Here is a 20054-nt window from a genome sequence, read left to right on the forward strand (position 1 = left end):
TTCAAGAAATAACTACAAACTGTGGCATTTCAACTTTTTGGATTTCAATTTTTAATCTTGTCCTAATTTATACTTTATGTACCTCTTTCATGCTAATTAGTAAGATTTTTAAAATGTTGATTTGCTGCTCAAGAAACATCTAAAAACTGTTGTGCTTCCTAAAGTCCGCGTGAACCGGAAGTTGCAGTGTTGTGTGACATATTTCAAAGTGAAATGGAATATTAAATACAGGACGAGGTTGTATTTTGGCGCACTTCCTCTCCATCCCTCGCTCATAGCAGACCAAGTGATACTCACTGCAGAGTCAAATAATGTCCAGCTCCTCCTCTCTGGATGTCAAATAGGGTGGAGGGATAGAGTTAGGGTGTGGTTGGATATTCTGGCTCCACCCATTAGGCAAAAAAATTCCATTCGCTCCTCCTTGCTGGACATCTAACTTGGAGGAGCTAGATGTAAGACCAATTCATTTGTTCTGCAGTGAGCAGCCTCTCTAGAAGACTGACGGTTGGAGCGAACTGGTTAAGGATATTGTGCCCAAGCCATTCTGCCCAAACTGACATCATCAGAGAAGGAACGCCATTCCAGAGCAGAAGCTAATTTTGATTAAAGATTACCACAACAAACTATTCTTTCCCTGTGGATTAACTTGCATGGGTTAATTGTTCACCACAAGACTAGTAATGTATGCTAACAAAGTATTTGATTTTGTAGTATTTATTGATTTTGAACAATTACATAATCTCCAGATCAAAACACAGGCGAAGAAGGAGAAACAAGCGATAGAAGCATTGTTTATGTACATGTTGTTGTCTTTGGGGGAATTTTTTTTTATTTTTCTCAGCTTTTTGTTCAAAATGTTGCTTCTTTTTTTTTTAAATGAAACTTACCCACACTCAATTGTTGATTAAAAAAGGAAATGCATTAAGCTAGAATTTGTATTTTATTTTAAATGACCAAAAATGCTGGTGGTGGCTGGCAAGTGGCAACTTTTAAAAAAATGCTGGTGGGGAAAGAGTAAATAAATACAAAAAAAAAATATTTTGTAATAATGTAAAAGTTTTTACTGTAACTTTTGATCAGTAGTATGCATCCTTGCTGAATAAAACCTATTAATTTCATTCAAAAATCCTACTGACCTTAAACTTTTCAATGGTAGTGTACTTATGAGTGCACAGTAATGCACAATCGCTGATCCACAATCTGTACTTTGTCCTCTTCTGTGCTGAAGCCTCAGCACCTGTTTTGCAACATAATGTCTTTTGGTATAAAGTGGTGTCCATTGCAGAACAGACTCTGCTGGACATCATGAAATTAATAAGACATGTCAAACATTAAAGGTGGATACACAGTTGCAGTTTGGGCTTATAGTCATGCAGCCTTTTGTTGTAATGACCAAACAAAGCCGTCATTCATCCATCAGTCCAGTTAAATGCCCACTCTGTTCTCACAGCCTCTCACATGTCTCTCGGTCTTATCAGATTTTTCCTATGTTGTCACATCATAGTTTCATTTCTCTGATATTCTCATGTTCTGTTGTGTTTTGGGCTGATGTTAGCATTAGCATTGTCAGCAGTGTGACGCCGTTTCAGTCAGCTGATGTGTTTTTCCACACTATGTTCTGCTTCTGTTTGCAGACTGAGCTAATAGTGGAAAGAATCTGTGTAAAAGTGAGACTGTAAGCATCCCTGTGTCTGCTTTAGAGCGAAATCTGTGACTAAGGTTGGTGAACCTAGTCTAGTCATCAGTCTCCTGAGAAAGCTTGTGGCACACTTTCAGTTCTTAAATGGCAAACTTCTTGTTAGTCATAGTTTCTTGCAGCAAAGACAGTTGCAAAAACCTTTGTATGAAACGATTTACCAGCATGATTACTTAATTTGTAAATGTTCAATAAGGATGTATTTCATCAATTTATTGAAGAGAGTTTTAAATTAACTCCGCCATCTTAAATATCATCAGGAGTTTACTGAAGCTTTAAAGAACAGAAAATGTAATTTATAATTACAGTAGAGTCAAACTAGGATTAAACAATATTTTTTGCTTCTGTACCTTTAAGGCTCCTGTAAGTACAGTACCAATCAAAGGTTTGGTGTAAGTAAGATTTTTTTTCATGGTTTTGAAAGAAGTATCTTATGCTGCTTTTATTTGATCAAATATACAGTAAAAACAGTAATATTGTAAAATATTACAGATTTTCTATTTTATTGTTTTTATTGTTTTTATTATTTAATGAATTCCTGTGATGGCAAAGCTGAATTTTCACCATCATTTATCATCTAATATGCTGACATCTTTAATATGCTGATATCTTTAATATGCTGATATCTATAATTATCAATGTTGAAAACAGTTTAGCTGTTTAATATTATTGGGGAAACCATGATATTTTTTTTCCGGATTCTTTGATTAAATAGAAAAAAAAGAAGAAAAAAAACAAAATTTATTTTAAATCAATTTAAAGCCACAATATGTTTTTTTTTTTCTAGAGGTTGCTTATTTAAAACAAAGGTGTAGCTTGATGACGCCTTGATTTTGCAGAGCTTTTATAATGCAGATGACCGCTTCTGCGTATTCCGGTAACGCATCGCTGTGTTTATTATATTAGATACAGTACATTTGAGTGTGTTGAAAGTTATGTTATAATGCTACTCTGTTTGTTTACTTGGTGGCCCCTAAGAGATACTTGTTGCACACTGCAGTAAGCTAGATCGAAATTAGGCATGGTAAAACATGGTACTCACGGTAAATCAAGAAACACTGTGTTGAGCTATATAGCTATGATTAGTTTTCTGTCGATTAATGTATCCAAACATTTGCTCATGTGTCTAATAAAACACATAATATATTCTGCGTCTATAAGCTTCTTTGGTGTTTCCATGGTTTCTACAAAATAAAGCCGGAAATCAAGGGTAACACGGGTATGATGTCATTGATAGGCGATGCACGGGCACGATCCTGGTTAAAATAGCTTATTTCTCTGGATTTAACATTCTTGGAAACATTTGGGATAATGTAAAATGTTAATGTAATGTAATGTAAAGTACAAAAGTCAACAAAATATATAACATTGTTCTAGTGCGTTTTGGATATTTTAATCCAAAAATCTTACATATTGTGCCTTTAATGCACAGTATTAACTTCTTTAAAAAAAATTGTACTTACCCCATACCTTTGGGCAGTGTACATTACTTTTGTTATGATCTGATATTCTACATGTACTGGCATAGATTAAACTGACGTCTATTAGATAAATGAAAATTGCTGTATACAAATTATCTGCAAAATATGCTGCTATGTAACACAATGCAAAATTAAACTGCATTAATATTGTCATGCAGAAATTTCTTGGTAACATTGATGTGTAAATCTTAGTGGTCATATGTTAAAGGCAGCATGAAATAAAAATCGACACTATTTACTTTCTATTAAATTCATAATAGTTCCTAATCAAAATATAACTATATAACTTATTTCCTTTTTAACTGACGATTACATTCTGGTATCTGATGCCGACTTTCCAAGATCCCATCGATTCTCAGTGGATAAAATCAAGTCCTGACCTACTTTCTTTTTCCATTTTTTTTTTTCCTGTTTAACAGAAATGCATCAGATTCATCTTCACGTTGACTGATTTCTCTCTGTTTCACTCTCTTTCAGTGCGAGTGCCGTATTTTATAGATCTGAAGAGTCCACAGGATCAGGGCTTGAATCATACTCTCAACTTCTACCTGCAGCCGGAGGACGGAATCAACATTGGAGTGTGGTGAGAGCACAGACACAGACTACGGCTAAAATACAGACACAGGCTGGCTTACCTCCACTCTCCATCTCTCTGTCTCTCTGTACTCACATTCTCTCCCCTACAGTTTCTGTCCCTCTCTCTCTCTGCCTATGGCCATGGCTGTCTTTCTGAAGGGCGTACTTATTGAAACGCAGCCTGTGGCCCAAAGTATGTAAATCCGTAGTGACAGAGGGCTGCACAGGCCCGTGGCTGCTGGCCATTGGGTGTGACTGAATGTGTGTGTTTGACTTTCACTGAGTAACAGTGGGAAGGGCCATATAAGCCTCCTGCTGCTGATGTAGTTTTCTCTGCGTGAATAAGCTCATCTGTGCACTGGTCAGATTCAGTATTGAATAGGAGAGTCTTTTGATAAAAAAATTATTGGTGAAGTGGACAGGATATTTTTTTTGTCCATTACTATGTTTGGCGACTTTTACTTTTTAATAAGAAATTAATACTTTTATTCAACAAGGCTGCGTTAACTCTTTCCCAGCCAAACACAGAATTTTCCGCTATTTGTGAGAAAACGCTTCTCCGCCAAACACAGAATTTTCTGTGTTTCCGTGTTTCCACTGTTATACGCTAGGGGGCGCTATTACACATCTTCTGAATGAGTACAGAATCTCCTGATCAAAACACAGGCGAAGAAGACGCAAAAAAACAAGCCATCGTATGTAAGCAGATGCATATGTAAAACAACGTGATCATCAACAATAAACATCATATCAATAAAAACTGCCTAATGTTACTGAATGGAATGTCGACCCAGGACGAGCTCTAGGACTATGCAAGCAGTAGGGGTGTTGATGGACTCGATCTTCTCCATCTGTGTTTGATCATCGCTCTGAACCGATCTGGATATAGTCTTTGACAAAAACAGGATTTTTCTCACGTTCCCATATTTAAGTGTTGATAAAAAAGGAATGCATGAAGCTAGAATAAAACAGGGTTTTATTGTTTAAAAGCTGAGGGTCTGCTCTTTCTTTTGATATATTGCATGCTCAGATATTCATATAAAAAAAAAAATATTCTATGGGCCATTACATGTTTGTGAAAATGTTCAAAAACCCTGGCGGTGGCTGGCAACTTTTTTTTTAAACGCTGCCGGGGAAATAGTTAAAGGGATAATTCACCCAAAAATGACAATTGCCCCTTGATTTATTCACCCTCAAGTCATCCTAGGTGTATATGACATTCTTCTTTCAGACGAATACAATCAGAGTTATATAAAACAAATATCCTGGCTCTTCCAAGCTTTAAAAGCAGTGAATGTCAGCCCAAAATTTGAAGCCAAAAAAAGTGCATCCATCCATTATTAAAGTAATCCATGCGCCTCCGCGGGGTTAATAAAGGCCATCTGAAGCGAATCGATGGGTTTTTGTAAGAAAATATCCACATTTAACATGTCATAAAGTAAAATATCTAGCTTCAGAGGGATAGCATTCCGTATTCATCTGTTACGAAAAAAGCGTAACTGGCGTAACTATTTTGAACTGCTCGAGGAGTTAAATTTTTTTCGTAAGTTGAATACGGAAGGCGGTCCGCCGGAAGCTAGATATTTTACTTTATTAAGTTATAAATATGGATATTTTTCTTACACAAACCTATCGGTTCGCTTCAGAAGGCTTTTATTAACCACCTGGAGCCATATGGATTACTTTTATAATGGATTGATACACTTTTTTGGGCTGCCATTCACTGCCATTATAAAGCTTGGATTAGCCGGGACATTTTTTTAATATAACAACGATTTTATTCGTCTGAAAGAAGAATGTCATTAACACCTAGGATGGCTTGAGGGTGAGTAAATTGAGATAATTTTCATTTTTGGGTGAACTGTCCATTTCAGACATGTATAACGTTACAAAATATTCTATTTTAAATAAAAACTGTTCTTTTGAACTTTCTATTCATCAGAGCATCCTGAAAAAAAAAAACATTTTACACAAAAATTAAGCAGCACAACTGTTTTCAACATTGATACTTTTAATAATAGTAATGTTTTGAGCACCTAATCAGCATATTAGAATGATTTTTGAAGGATCATGTGACAATTCAATTTAGCCATCACACGAATAAATTACATTTTAAAATATCGTTAGCCTCATAGCATAATTGCCTAAGTCATTTGTTGGCCCAATTGAGATATCTGCCTAACTTTACTGTGAAAAAATACCTAAAAATGTTTTTTTTCTTGTTTACCAAAAACATTGAAATATGACTTAGGCAATTATGCTATGAGGCTAACGATATATTAGAATAGAAAGTGGTTATTTTAAATTGTACTAATATTTCACAATGTTACTGTTTTTACTGTATTTTTGATCACGCTGTGCCAGCTCTGGGAAGCATAAGAGACTTGTATGTAAAATATAGTAAAAATGTGACTGACCCCAAAATTTTGACCGCTAGCACGTCTACTTAGTATATCAAACTCTCCCTATTTCAAGTATTGGAAGCAGTGTTGTAACAGCTGTATATCATGATATCTTTTTTTCCATCTCTCTCTCTCTCTCTCTCTCTCTCTCTCTCTCTCTCTCTCTCTCTCTCTCTCTCTCTCTCTCTCTTAGGCACACAGTACCTGCAGTGCTGTGGAGGGAGGCTCAGGCAAAAAATGCTGAATGGTTCGACAAAAGCTTCCAGTCCAGTCACCCTGTCATCTTGTATCTTCATGGTAATGCTGGAACAAGGTACACAAACACTCAGGGACACCATCAGTTTGTCAGGTTCTGTTGGATCCGTGTGTTACCCATCAGCATCTGCTGGCGTTGTTTCCGCCCATGGACCCTTTTCACAGACTGTGATGACGCGTTTTAACGGTCATCAATATCGTAAATCCTGCAAAGTTTGTTGTATTTTCATTTTTTTTTTTATGTATGTACATTTATAACACTAATACTTTGTATGATATTACTTTTGCATCAAATTACAAAAAACAAGTTACGCTGCTGTGAGGGTGTTTCTAATACAGCGTCTATTGGAGTGATGGTAAAAAGAAACATCTTTCTCTCTTTTGACTGCCGTTATCAATCTCACTTTATTTTTTCTCTCTTTTTGAAAGTTGTGAAATCACTATTGTGGTGTTTTTCTTTTGCTATTTGAGCAAATGGGGACATAAAAAAATATATTTAATGTATTCTCTCATTCACCGCTATAAAAGTTAACCCAACTATGACGACTTCCGCTCTGAGAAACCCGGAAATGTGAAAAGGGTCTATTAAACATGAAACATTTCGCCTATGTTTGTTGTGTTGTGAAACTGATGTTCTGTAATCTGGTGATTGTCCGCTTTCTTCAACGTCTGTCAGTGCAGTGTGAATTGGCCTTAAGGCTGGAATACACTTCACAGCTTTTGCCCAGATTTTTCTCACAATTTACAGTTTGGAGGAGTTGATGCTTGTTACCAAATTTCAGAGCCAGTCTGCAGATTTGAGTCGACAGATTTCACAGAAAATATCATAGTGTGTGATGGGCACAGAATTTTTTTTAGCTTCAGACTACGATTCCATCCATATGAAGGATTCAAATATGTTATATTTTAAGCATTAAGAGTTTTTTGTTTCCAGAACATGATGTGATATGATAGTTTGATGCCCATTTTTCTCTGTAACAGTTTACAGAGTTGGCAAAAGTCTGATGCCTAGTGTTTTAAAACCTGTTCAAATGTGAAAAGTCATGTTGTGTATTCCACGATGTCAAATACAGTTAATCAGATGCTTGATGTTTGTTTGGTCAGTTTACTTGAATATGTTTGTGTGTGTGTTTCAGAGGAGGGGATCACAGAGTTCAGCTCTACAAGGTAAAAAACAACAATTTCTTTAAATTCAGTCAGTAAGATTTTTTTTTTTTTTTTTTTAAGAAATTAGTTATTTTGTTCAACAAAGATGCATTCAATTGAAAAAAGTGGCAATAATTGTACAAAAGAATGTCAATTAAATGCTGTTCACTAAGATAACTTTCTATCAATCTCTGAAGCTCAATTTCCAGGAATCAGTTGTTTTCAACATTAATGATAATTTCAAAATATCACTGCTTTACTGTATTTTTGGTCAAATAAATGCAGCCTTGGAGAGACACTTCTTTGAAAAAAAGAAGAAAAAAAAAGATCATCCCCAAACATTTAACGGTATATTTAATATTTGAAAGGGTTCCTACGCATTTTGGAAAAGTATGGAATTTGATTTGAGTAATTTCTAGGTTTGGATGAGTACGGTAAAATATTTGTGTTTCCAGACTATTGAGTTTTTTTAAATATAAAATTAAGAATTTCTGAAAAAAAAAAAAATTTGATCATAAAAGCAAAGTATTATTTTCCCATGGCGTTTGGAGCAGGCTGACGGTGCTAGACCGGATCTGCTGGACGGACTCTCTGCTGTGATTGGTTGTTACAATGAAGTGTAATTGTTTGTTAAACAGTGTTTGCACATATTTTTTATGCTTTATCTAACAGCCAATGAAGCAAAGTCAATGGACATGAACATTCCTTCTGTTGCGGTAGCGATTGAAGGTTTACAGTTATTTAAATTGAAATTACAAAAATGAATAACATTGCACTGTTTTAGCATTGCAGTTTTAATAAAATGCTCTGCATTGAACATTTCTGGGTTTGCCATTAATTTATTTGTTTGAGCCATGGGTGTAAATCGCTGGGGTGGGGGGTGTAGGGGTCGGGAGGGTCAGGACCCCCCCCCCCCCCCCTCCCTATCTGAGAGTTGTCCCCCCTTAAAAATAGAATTAAAAACCACATTATGTATTGTAAATAATATATTGATATATAATATTTAAATAATTGTTTAAGTAGTTAAACAATAAAAATGCAAACAGGGCAAAAATGCGTTTTAAAATTAGAAACATTTTGAGTCCCCCCTCTCTTGCCTCCCAGTGGTTTGGTCCATCACGCACCTCACCTAGACACTAAAGTCTTGTGGGAGAGAACAGGGCTGCGTTCAGCCCCGACAAAACGTTTTTTAAACGGAAACGGTGCAGCGTTGAACACCCTGTTCTGATGACGCAAGAGTTGTAACTATGGCAGCCGAGAAGGCCACTCACAGTGTTCTTTTTGAAAAATGTTCAGAGCCTGATGAAATCGATATAAATACGTGTTTAATTCTGCAAAATACATGCAATCACTGCCCTTGCTGTCCAGAATAAAAGACAACATCCCAATCCCATTTAATTAACTTTTGTATCTCCTGGTAATCAATTCTAATTTAAATCATTTTATTTCTAGTTCTTACTTTTTTAATAGCTTGTATTTTCTTTCTCATTTTATGTCAAGCACTTATACCATATATGAAATTTGGTATATAAATAAACTTGCCTTGCAATGAAGCTAAAGATATAAATAAATACATCATCATGTTGACTAATATATATATATATATATATATATATATATATATATATATATATATATATATATATATATATATATATATATATATATATATATATATATATATATATATATATAATATATAATATATAATATATATTATATATTATATATTATATATTATATATATATATATATATATATATATATAACTCTTACGACAATCATGTCTTCTAATACCTTCAATTATTGTGCATACTGAGCTGCAGCGGACACATTTGTAAACATCTTCACTTGGACCCATTGTGTGAGCTATCTCTTTAATACCGTGTGGTTTATATACATGTTGCTGCTGATTGGACTGACATATTTGACATACCCACCAAACGAGAAAAAACGCATCTCAAACCCGTTGCACACCGTTACACACCGTTTCCAGGAAACATGACATTCAACCGGAAACCGTAGCAAAACGTTGCGCACCGGTTTGAGCTTTGAACGTGCCCCAGTTCTTCAGTAGTTGTTGAACTCCAGTAAGGGCTGTTAAGGCTATTTTATTCACTTTAAACATTGGATGAAGTGATTATTTTCTCTTTAATACAGACGATGGGGAGTTATTAATAAATTAGCAATGACAAAAATGATGATAACCGATATTCTAATGATTTATTGTTTGGTAGCTTGTTGTAAATCTTCCACTACAACTAACACGGCGATAAGCCTATGTGTGAACTGATATTAGGCTAATATTGTAGATCTAGTGCTGTGTTTGGTTTTGCTCAGTATGTGGAAGAAGCAAGATAATTTAATAACTATATTACCGTGTAGTGAACATATGATAACCCATATTTAAGCAACTATTGCTTTGTGTTGTTGGCCAGATAAAATGACAGAATAGAAGAACGGAAATGCACCAAAACGCCACACATATCCTTACAAGTACAATTTTGGCTGTATTTGTGTCCCATTTTTAGTTTACTGCCCATCAACCCCCCCAACTTTTAGATGAAATTTACGCCTATGGTTTGAGCTACAGTAGTTAAAAACTTCCGGCAAATATTTGGCAACACAATAGCATACAATAGTTAATCTGTTAATAGTAAAAAGTTACTAGCTGGATTTTAAAGGAATAGTTAACCCAAAACATTTAATTCCCTGAATATTTACTCACCCCAATGCCATCCATGACTTTCAATCTATGTGACTTTCTTCCCTCATCTGAAGACAAATAAAGGTTTTGGAGGAAAACATTACAGGATAATGCGAGTGAAAGTTGCCCAGCATAGACCTTTTTTGACAGTCCCAAAATCCATATTTAGACAGCTTCAAAGGGCTCCACACAACCCCAGCTGACAAATAAGGGTCTTCTCTGGCGAAACGATCAGTATTTTTTAGAAACAAATAAAAAATTATATAGTTTTTAACTACAAATTCTAACCGTGGTCCCGCTCTATGAATAAAAGTCATATATCTTGGATGGCCTTGGGGTGAGTAAATACATTTTTTACTTTTGAAACTATTAATCAGATTTTAAACAAAATACAAAGAAAATACAATTAAAAAAAATAAATACAGAGGAGTCTGGAAAAGTATGGAATTTTGAATTGGAAAATGTGTAGGAAGTAGGAACCCTATGTCTCTCTCTCTCTTGTCCTTTTGCCTATTTAAGTAATGTCAGACATTTTCTATTCTTGTCTCTGCAGGTTCTTAGTTCATTAGGCTACCATGTAGTCACATTTGATTATAGAGGTATGTTGGATGTCATTTTTAAAGCATTATCCTATTACTCAAGTCAGAATCCCATTCCCAGTGCCGGATTGAAGCACCATGTGGTTTTGTTTGTTTGTGCAGGTTGGGGTGACTCTGAGGGCAGCCCTTCAGAGAAGGGGATGACGTCAGACGCCCTCTTCCTCTACCAGTGGATAAAGCAGCGGATTGGCCAGAAGCCCCTGCACATCTGGGGTCACTCACTCGGCACAGGGTGAGATGAACTTGCAGAGCTCTGAGGATGGTGTTCCTTTCTCTAGATGTGGAACTTCTAGTTCTTGGAATAATATTTTGGCATTCATTTGACATAAAGGAATTGATTGTGTAACTCCCTGAAGCATATTTGAGCTGCTGCTGATGCTGTACATTTCTGTTTTTCCAGAGTGGCCACTAACCTAGTGAGACGGCTGTGTGACAGAGGTACGTGATCATTAGTTTGTGTATACATATGGGTAGGGATGTCTGAGAGCTGAGAACAAACAGTAGCCAGCAGTGTAAAACTACAATATGAGAGCAAGCAGAAACAGCACCCATTTTCTACCTTCAAAAAAAATCACTTTGAATAATGGATGAATGCTATGTCACCTAATTATTATTCATGATCCAGGCTTCTTGTGGACATGTTCCCATGAAAAATATTGAAAATCCAAAAGTGTGATTTCCAGGGCTGGAAAGGTTATGAAAATGTATACAATACATTACAATTCAAAACTTTGGGTCACAAAGATTTTTTGGAAAAAATTAAATAATTTTATTTTGCAAGGAGGCATTAAATTGATCAGAAGTGACTGTAAAGACATTTATGATGAACCAAAAAACATATTTCAATAAATACTCTTCTTATGACCTTTCTGTTCATCAAAGAATCCTGAAACATGTATCACAGTTTCCACAAACATATTATGCAGCACAACTGTTTTCAACATTGATAATAATAAAAACATTTCTTGAGCTGCAAATCAGCATATTAAAATGATTTCTGAAGGATCTGGAATAAATGACTTTATAATTTTTTTAATATATTCAAATGGAAATCTGTTATTTTAAATTGGAACAATATTATCTTTTTAGTCTATTTCTGATTAAATAAATTCATCTTTGGTGAGCAAAAGACTTAAAAGATATTTTTAACAAACGTGTAATTTTTAGATATGCTACTAAAGTATTTATTTGGCTGTGTGTGAGTGTGACCTCTATAAAGCCATTTTTCAAAATCGTTCTAATCCTCACAAATGACTGGAAAAGTTATGGCTAATTCTGGAAATTCATTGGTCAGAAAGTGTGGGAACACTGAATGTCAAATTAGTTAACTTAATAATAATTACATTTGGCTCACATCAAGAACAATGAATGTGAACTGAAGTGCCCTGATCGCCAATAAGAGTTTAGGAATATTATTTATTTATTTCTTGTCAGTAAGGAAGCCGGTACTCTGATTTGACGTTTCAGAAATAGACAAGCTTTAATAGGCACTGACTAGATTAAGAGTGAATTTATGTAATTGGCAAGCACTTTTAATACTCAAGTCTTTAAGCCTGTAGTTGAGCCGCTGTTATAAACATGAAAGAATGATGCAGACTTCCTTCCCCTGTGTTTACAGGAACGCCCCCTGACTCGCTGATTTTAGAGTCGCCGTTTACCAATATCAGAGAGGAAGCCAAGAGCCATCCCTTCTCTATGGTGAGAAATCAAGTTCCTGTTCACTCTCAAGGTATCATGTATTGCCTTTGTGCCACAAATAAAAGCAAAACTGACCTTGGACATTTATGCATGTTCATTTGACAGGTTTACAGATATCTACCAGGCTTTGACTGGTTCTTCCTGGATTCCATAACTGCAAACGACATCCGATTTGCCAGTGATGAGAAGTAGGTGGTTCTTGTCTTTTATTTTGTCTCGTCTGATTGTTTGTTTACAATCTAGGGACACAATCTCCACCTAGGGACACTTTTGAGTGTTTACACAGCACTTTCCTTACAGCTGTGCTGAGATAATAATCTCAGCTCTTTTTCCTGTAGCATTTCACATGCTGTAGGCTTTATCGTTCTCTGAGAACTTGTCGTAGAAACAGATTTAATGTGAATGCTTGTATAAATTTAGTATTCAGCCCCATGTAGCCATTGATTCTTCAGACATAGAGGTAGTGATCCAGTGCATGTTCCCTGACTGTCATAAGACAAGACCTATGTCCTGAATCCCTATAAGGCTGTATCTCTTTTGAGTTTGGAGTATTTCAAACTCCTGAAATGTGTCTGCCTGTCTGTCTCTTAGTGTAAAGCACATATCCTGTCCGGTTCTGATCCTGCATGCAGAAGATGACACAGTCGTACCCTTCCAGCTGGGAAAGAAGGTAAAGCGTTAATGTCAGACAATGACAGGGTTCATTTAAGACTGTAGAATAGATAGTTCACTGACTCTAAATTCTGATTGGATGAGATATGCTCAATATACTTCAATCACAATCATTTTGATGTTGTTATAATAAAACCTGATTGCTGCTTTTTAAAGCACATATGGCATGTCTGATGATATTTTATTTATTCATTTACTTTTATCTGCCATGTTTTTCTGACTCCGCAACAAAGTTTTTCTGTATACATGCGGGGATGTGTATTAAACAACATGTTACATGTCAAACTAAATCATATACTGAATAAATTTACAGTAAAAATGGGTTTTGTTTTGTTCATAAAGAATCTAAACCTAAATATCTCTTTATTATAAACCATTGGTATCACTTTGTTACTTTTTTTAATTTTAACAAACATTATTATACTATATAGAACAGAACCAGAGTGTTACTCATAGCTGTTTGATGCAGGGTTATTATAGTTTACTAAAACCATTAAAAAAAATTGTTACTTGAAATAAATGGAATAAATGGAAATAAAATCTAAAAACCTAGTTGCCAAAACATTTCTCAAAATTTTTTTTGTTTATCTTGATGTACTAAAATAAGTAAAACTGAAATGAAATATAAAAAAGCCAAAACACACAACAAAATTGCGATCTCTGTGATACTAAAATAACACTGGTTATTATTAATAACAATATTATTATTATTATACAACAATAATACTGTGGGAAAGTTATGAAATTTGGCACACAGATTTTCCTCTTTCTTGGCTCAAGATGATTCGATTGCACCATATGATGTCATTTTCTGTAAGGAAAATTTCCCCGCCAAAAAACCATACATTTTCGAACTAGATGGTTTGTCCGATTTTCATGAAATTTTAACCAGATCATCTTCAGAACATGCCGACAAAAAGTTATGGAATTCAAGTTATTTGTTTAACCGTTCTCAAATAATGTGCGAAAGAATTTTACGGAGCACTTGTGAAAACGGATGCAAGGCTGTATCTCCGCAACGCTTTATCGTATTCAGACCAAACTTGGTACACATCATTACAAGCATATCCTGAGGCTACACCTACTGATCCAGAGATATGAAAAATGGCTATTTTTGCTTATAACTTCTGAATGGTTTGCCCAAAAATGATAGAATTGGTCTCTGATCTTATATATAATAATAATTATTGTTGTTATTACTAACAACAACGAATAGTAATATAAAATGGTACCTGCTAATATATTTGTTTTAAAGATGCTCTTCTCTCTGTTCATCCACAGCTGTATGATTTGTTTTAAAGATGCTCTTCTCTCTGTTCATCCACAGCTGTATGATTTGTTTTAAAGATGCTCTTCTCACTGTTCATCCACAGCTGTATGATTTGGCGGCTCAGAGTAAGAGTCTGAACGGACACAAGGTTCAGTTCATCCCGTTCCCCAGCTCTCTGGGCTACAGACACAAGTTCATCTACAAGAGCCCACAGCTACCAAATATTCTCAGGTGTGTACACTTTACAAACTGCTGCCATCTGTACTTTTTCCCAGTGCTGACAAAGCAACATTTTTCTTCTTTTTTTTATTCTTTGGATGTGAATACAGGCTATTTTTAGGATTGTGCCAGGTGGTGTTATTTTGATATTCTGCTCCAGGTCCCTGACCAACAGCCGTGGCAATAGTAATTCACTGAAGTCACTGTCTATATCATTCTGGTCTGTTCCAGTTTGTGCTGGTACTGAACCAACAAACAGATCTGGTTTTAGTTGAGTTGGGGTTGTTTAGGGAGACAGACCTTTACATTTCTTTAGTAAACACTAGAGGTGGGGTTCTCTAACATTTTTTCAACTGCACCGCTGTGATAGAAATTATTTATTTGAAGTAGCCTGAGATTTTAAGTAATGACCATTAGTTTTCTAAATTTATTAAATTTAGTTAAGAATTGAATGACTGATTTTTGCAAATAAGGTCAGAGGAAAGTGTTATTTTAATTTGTTCACTTTTTTAAAATTAATAATTATATTTTAAATATACTTAGATATACAGGGAGTGCAGAATTATTAGGCACGTTGATTTTCTGATCATATTTTTTTTCCAGGCACATTTGACCAATTCCAAACCACAGTAATCCTAATAACTACTATTGATTTAGTATTTAATAATGTATAAGTGATATATAATTGTTCATGAAGGCTGGAAATGAAAATCACCTTATATTCAGGTGTGCAGAATTATTAGGCATGTTTTCTTTTACAGATAAATTGAGCCAAAAAGAGATTTAACTCAGACTGAAAAGTCAAAAAGTATTAAATGCCCATGAGAAGGATGCAATACTAATGCAATACTAGACATTTCAGTTAAGGCATGACCATTGGACAGTGAAATGCTCGTTGGGTCAGCAGGATCTGACAAAAACAGGTGGTGAAGAAAAGACACCTGTTAACTGCAAAAGAATTAAGAATTAAGGTGAAGAATTAAGGGTGAAACCATCAGGAACCCTTTAGTCTCCAGCGCCACCATTTTCCAAAGCTGCAACCTACCTGGAGTCTCCAGAAGTGCAAGGTGTCAGGATCTCAGAGACTTCAGTTAGGTAAAGAATCCTAAAAAATGACCCCCACTAGATAAGAATCACAAGCTGAAGTGTTGTAAAATACATGAAGAAGGTTTTTTTATAGGCTTTATGGACAGATAGGTTGAGAGTGACTCTTGAAGGACCAGCACCACATCCTCTAGTACCACTGTTTGAAGAATTCATCTTCCAGAATCTGGCAGTACGTTTTGGGAGTTCATTTTTAGTCCATCTCTGCAAAACGGACTTCAGGATGGACTAAAATGAACTCCCAAAACGTACTGCCAGATTCTGGAAGATGAATTCTTCAAACAGTGGTACTAAAGGATGTGGTGCTGGTCCTTCAAGAGTCATTCTCAACCTATAAAACCTATAAAGCCTATAAAAAAGCAGGCTTCATGTATTTTACAACACATCAGCTTATGATTCTTATCTAGTGGGGGTCATTTTTTAGGATTCTTTACCTAACTGACATCTCTGAGATCCTGACACCTTGCACTTCTGGAGACTCCAGGTAGGTTGCAGCTTTGGAAAATGGTGGCGCTGGAGACTAAAGGGTTCCTGATGGTTTCACCCTTAATTCTTCACCTTAATTCTTAATTCTTTTGCGGTTAACAGGTGTCTTTTCTCCGCCACATGTTTTTGTCAGATCCTGCTGACCCAACAAGCATTTCACTGTCCAATGGTCATGCCTTAACTGCAATGTCTAGTATTGCATTAGTATTGCATCCTTCTCATGGGCATTTAATACTTTTTGACTTTTCAGTCTGAGTTAAATCTCTTTTTTGGCTCAATTTATCTGTAAAAGAAAACATGCCTAATAATTCTGCACACCTGAATATAAGGTGTTTTTCATTTCCAGCCTTCATGAACAATTATATATCACTTATACATTATTAAATACTAAATCAATAGTAGTTATTAGGATTACTGTGGTTTGGAATTGGTCAAATGTGCCTGGAAAAAAAATATGATCAGAAAATCAACGTGCCTAATAATTCTGCACTCCCTGTATTTGGACACTGAGACAAATCTTAAATTATATGTATTAGATAAAGTCTGCAAGACTTTTTTACAAGAACTAAATACTTCATGGATGTTTTTTTTTTTCTTTCATTTACTTTTAAATAACTAGTCCCAAGTTAATGTTTTCTGGCAAATTAGGCATATTTGTCTTAATTTTGAACTGTATGGTTTTATAATTGAAAACATTACAGTTTTTCTGTGAAATTATATTTTGCTATCTATCTTTAATATATATGACATTGAAGTGTGACTAAAGTGTCAGAATTCTAATATACATGTTTTTGATCCATTTTTATAGCTACATTTAATGTAATTTATATTGATTAAAATATATATTTTTGTTTAGTTTAATTCAACATTAGCATTTCTACAAGTTTTGCGAACCCCAGTCATGGTTTCCATTCGATTTTGAGAAATCTAATGTGTTTTTGTTCTCTTTGTCTCTCTGTCTCAGTGATTTTCTCAGTGCGACGCTTCCTCACATGTAGTCAAGATCATGTTACCTGACTGCCCTCTCTCACACGCTGTCAGTTAAACACACACACACACACAATGTACATGATCTGCACCGTGTACATCATGTGTATATGCGCACGCACACAAGCATGGACTGAAGATGCACCGGTTCCTTTTGCATTCCTTTGTTAACTCAAAACCTACGGAGGGAGAAAGTTATCATCTTTGAGAGAGTGACAGGACTGGGTGATTTGTTTCGCCGCCTCCTGTTGTCATGGTAACAGATCTGAAAGGGCAGCTGGAGCACAACGTATGCAAAGTTATATGCAAATATGCACTGAAATTAATGCTTAAGTCAACAAGCCACTTAAAAGCAAAGAAGTACAGATGAAGTTTTAACGCTGGCACTGAGAAGACCACACAAGCATCAAGGTCAAAGGGACGAAGCAGGACAATATAATGATGAACTTACAATAACAGTCTCATCAACAATATCATGGACCTGAAATCCACTCAATGTGAACAGCGAGTTGTTTTAGGTTGAACTTGAATTATGTATAATAAAATGTCTCTTCTTTCTTTTCTTTGTTTTCTCTTCCCATTTAAATATGTCTCCTGAATGATTTAAAGTGCAGATTTTTGTGCTGCCTTGGCATTAAAACTCTGTGACTTTTTATGGGGTTTATTATGTATTGTGTTTATGCTCTAGTGTTTGCTTGGTGCATATGCAACCCAGCTGCAATCAGAACTGAATGAGCTTTTGACATGACATTTCCCTCCCCGAATCCACAGAGGTTTCATTATTTTAATGCATTTGGTTGATCTATACTTGTTTGCATGCCTGTTACTGGAAAAAAAAAGATTGTTGCACTGTTAAAAGAGAACACTGTATGCAAAATAATGTTCTTTTCTTCGTTATGTGGGTTATATATTTTCTTTATACTCTCACTTTGCACATTCCAAAAATTATTCCAATTAATTACTTATTACCATCATATGTTGGATACCCAAATCAAAAACCTTAACGACAAATCTTGATAATTTATTTTTATTAATATTACATTAAAATGAGTTCCCTCCACTTTAATATAGACCTTTTATATAAATCAGCATCTCACTGATGTACACTACTGTTCAAAAGTTTGGGGTCAGTATGATTTTCTCGTGTTCACCAAGGCTACATTTATTTGATCAGAATACAATAAAAACAGGAAAATTGTGAAATTGTTGTTTGGTGGTCGTGCCACATCAAACTACATTTATAGTGTCAAACTGATGTGTCAGAGGTTAATATAAGACGTTCACAAAGCCTTTTTGGTTTCTTTTCATCATGCTAGCGCATGTTAAAACAAAACATTACAGTTGACTACTGTATACTAATTATAATGCTGAAAATAGTGTTGTATGAATTGTTTGTTAAATATGATCTGAAATCAAGAAGAAAACGTGTAGGAACCATGTCAATTTAAAATAACTGTTCTATTTTAAAATATCATTTTTTCCCTGTGATGGCAAAGCTGAATTTTCATCATCATTACTCCAGTCTTCAGTGTCACATGATCCTTCGGAAATCATTATTTTGATAGCTTTTGGGATGAATAGCAAGCTAAAATATATATAATTCTTTCAAAAGAAAAAAAAACACTGAACCAAACCTTTTGAACAGTAGTATACTTTGTTTACAGTTCTTGAAAATATAATTTTTCTCTAACAAGTCCATTTTGACACAAACTTCCCTTTTAGTCTATTTTCCAATGTCTTATAATTGTGTTCTCTAATTTGGCTGAATATAATTGTTATGGGTTTTAATATAGTGTATGTATAAGTAAATGAGGCAATACTCAAGTCAAGGACATGGTTGGACACCAAGATCCATGACGCTACGAAATTGAGCAATAATGACACATCTTTGAATATGCTCTGACATCTTGTCATATATATATATATATGACGTGTCGTGAATATTTTCTTCACAGTGTGCACTGGCCATCTGATAATTCTTATCTGCAAATACAAATAATTCTCACTGTTATTCAGCCCCTTTGAAAATCGAGATCTGCTGTATTGTTGCTCTGTGTTGGGTTATATTTGCCAGAGACTTTATTGGGGCTGATAGCAAGGTCGTGTGCATGCAAGCTTCAATCGTAGATCTAGACTGGCTCTCCTGTCTGAATCGCCTCAAAGCTCTGTTTGTACACTGTCAAAGTTATTCTCAGAAAGAAATTGTATGACAATGTTTTTTGTTTTCTTCTGCCAGTGTATGCTTATGATGGACTGATTCGCTGAAAGAAAAACACCCAAAATCTCTTAGTTTGTGAATGACTGTGTTGAAACGATCAAGATTTAGCGAGACTCCTAGAGAAGTGCAATAACCTTATCTAAAGTCGAAGGACAACCATATGTAAGACCAAAAACATATATATAGGTAGGCCTATAAATGAAGCCGCTCAATTATATTCTGTTGTGTTAGAATGTAAAAATGGACCACAATATATTTGGATGTCACTGCTCTCAACACAGACGTCTTTGTTGATGTTGACCAAACTTTGCATATTTGAATTTAACACTTCTATTTTAAAAAAAAATATTTTTTTGTAATGAAATGAAATACTGCCCAATTATTTCAACAGCAACTATTACTTTTTTTCAGACTATATCATGAGTGTTTTACAATGTTTGTTTTCTTCTAAGCTGCTAAACCTTACTGGATACATGCACAGATGTAAGTACAGTATGTTTGTTTGTAAACAATAAAGGCCTGAAAAAAAAAAATTCTG

The 20054-nt window shown here is 35.1% G+C and overlaps 1 protein-coding gene across 1 annotated transcript in view; it reads left to right on the forward strand.

Moving 5' to 3' along the window:
* abhd12 (abhydrolase domain containing 12, lysophospholipase) overlaps positions 1–20038 on the forward strand; it is a 36365-nt gene extending 16327 nt beyond the window's left edge. The window contains exons 4-14 of the mRNA XM_079832438.1: positions 3655–3760; positions 6349–6468; positions 7547–7577; positions 10817–10862; positions 10965–11094; positions 11263–11300; positions 12481–12560; positions 12666–12748; positions 13152–13230; positions 14606–14733; positions 17276–20038. Coding sequence (XP_079688564.1) covers positions 3655–3760; positions 6349–6468; positions 7547–7577; positions 10817–10862; positions 10965–11094; positions 11263–11300; positions 12481–12560; positions 12666–12748; positions 13152–13230; positions 14606–14733; positions 17276–17309 — 875 coding nt within the window. The 3' untranslated portion in view covers positions 17310–20038. The remainder of the gene's footprint in view (positions 1–3654; positions 3761–6348; positions 6469–7546; positions 7578–10816; positions 10863–10964; positions 11095–11262; positions 11301–12480; positions 12561–12665; positions 12749–13151; positions 13231–14605; positions 14734–17275) is intronic.
* Positions 20039–20054: the final 16 nt, after the last annotated feature.

This window comes from Gobio gobio, assembly GCF_949357685.1.
Source record: "Gobio gobio genome assembly, chromosome: 13".
Taxonomy (NCBI): Eukaryota; Metazoa; Chordata; class Actinopteri; order Cypriniformes; family Gobionidae; genus Gobio; species Gobio gobio.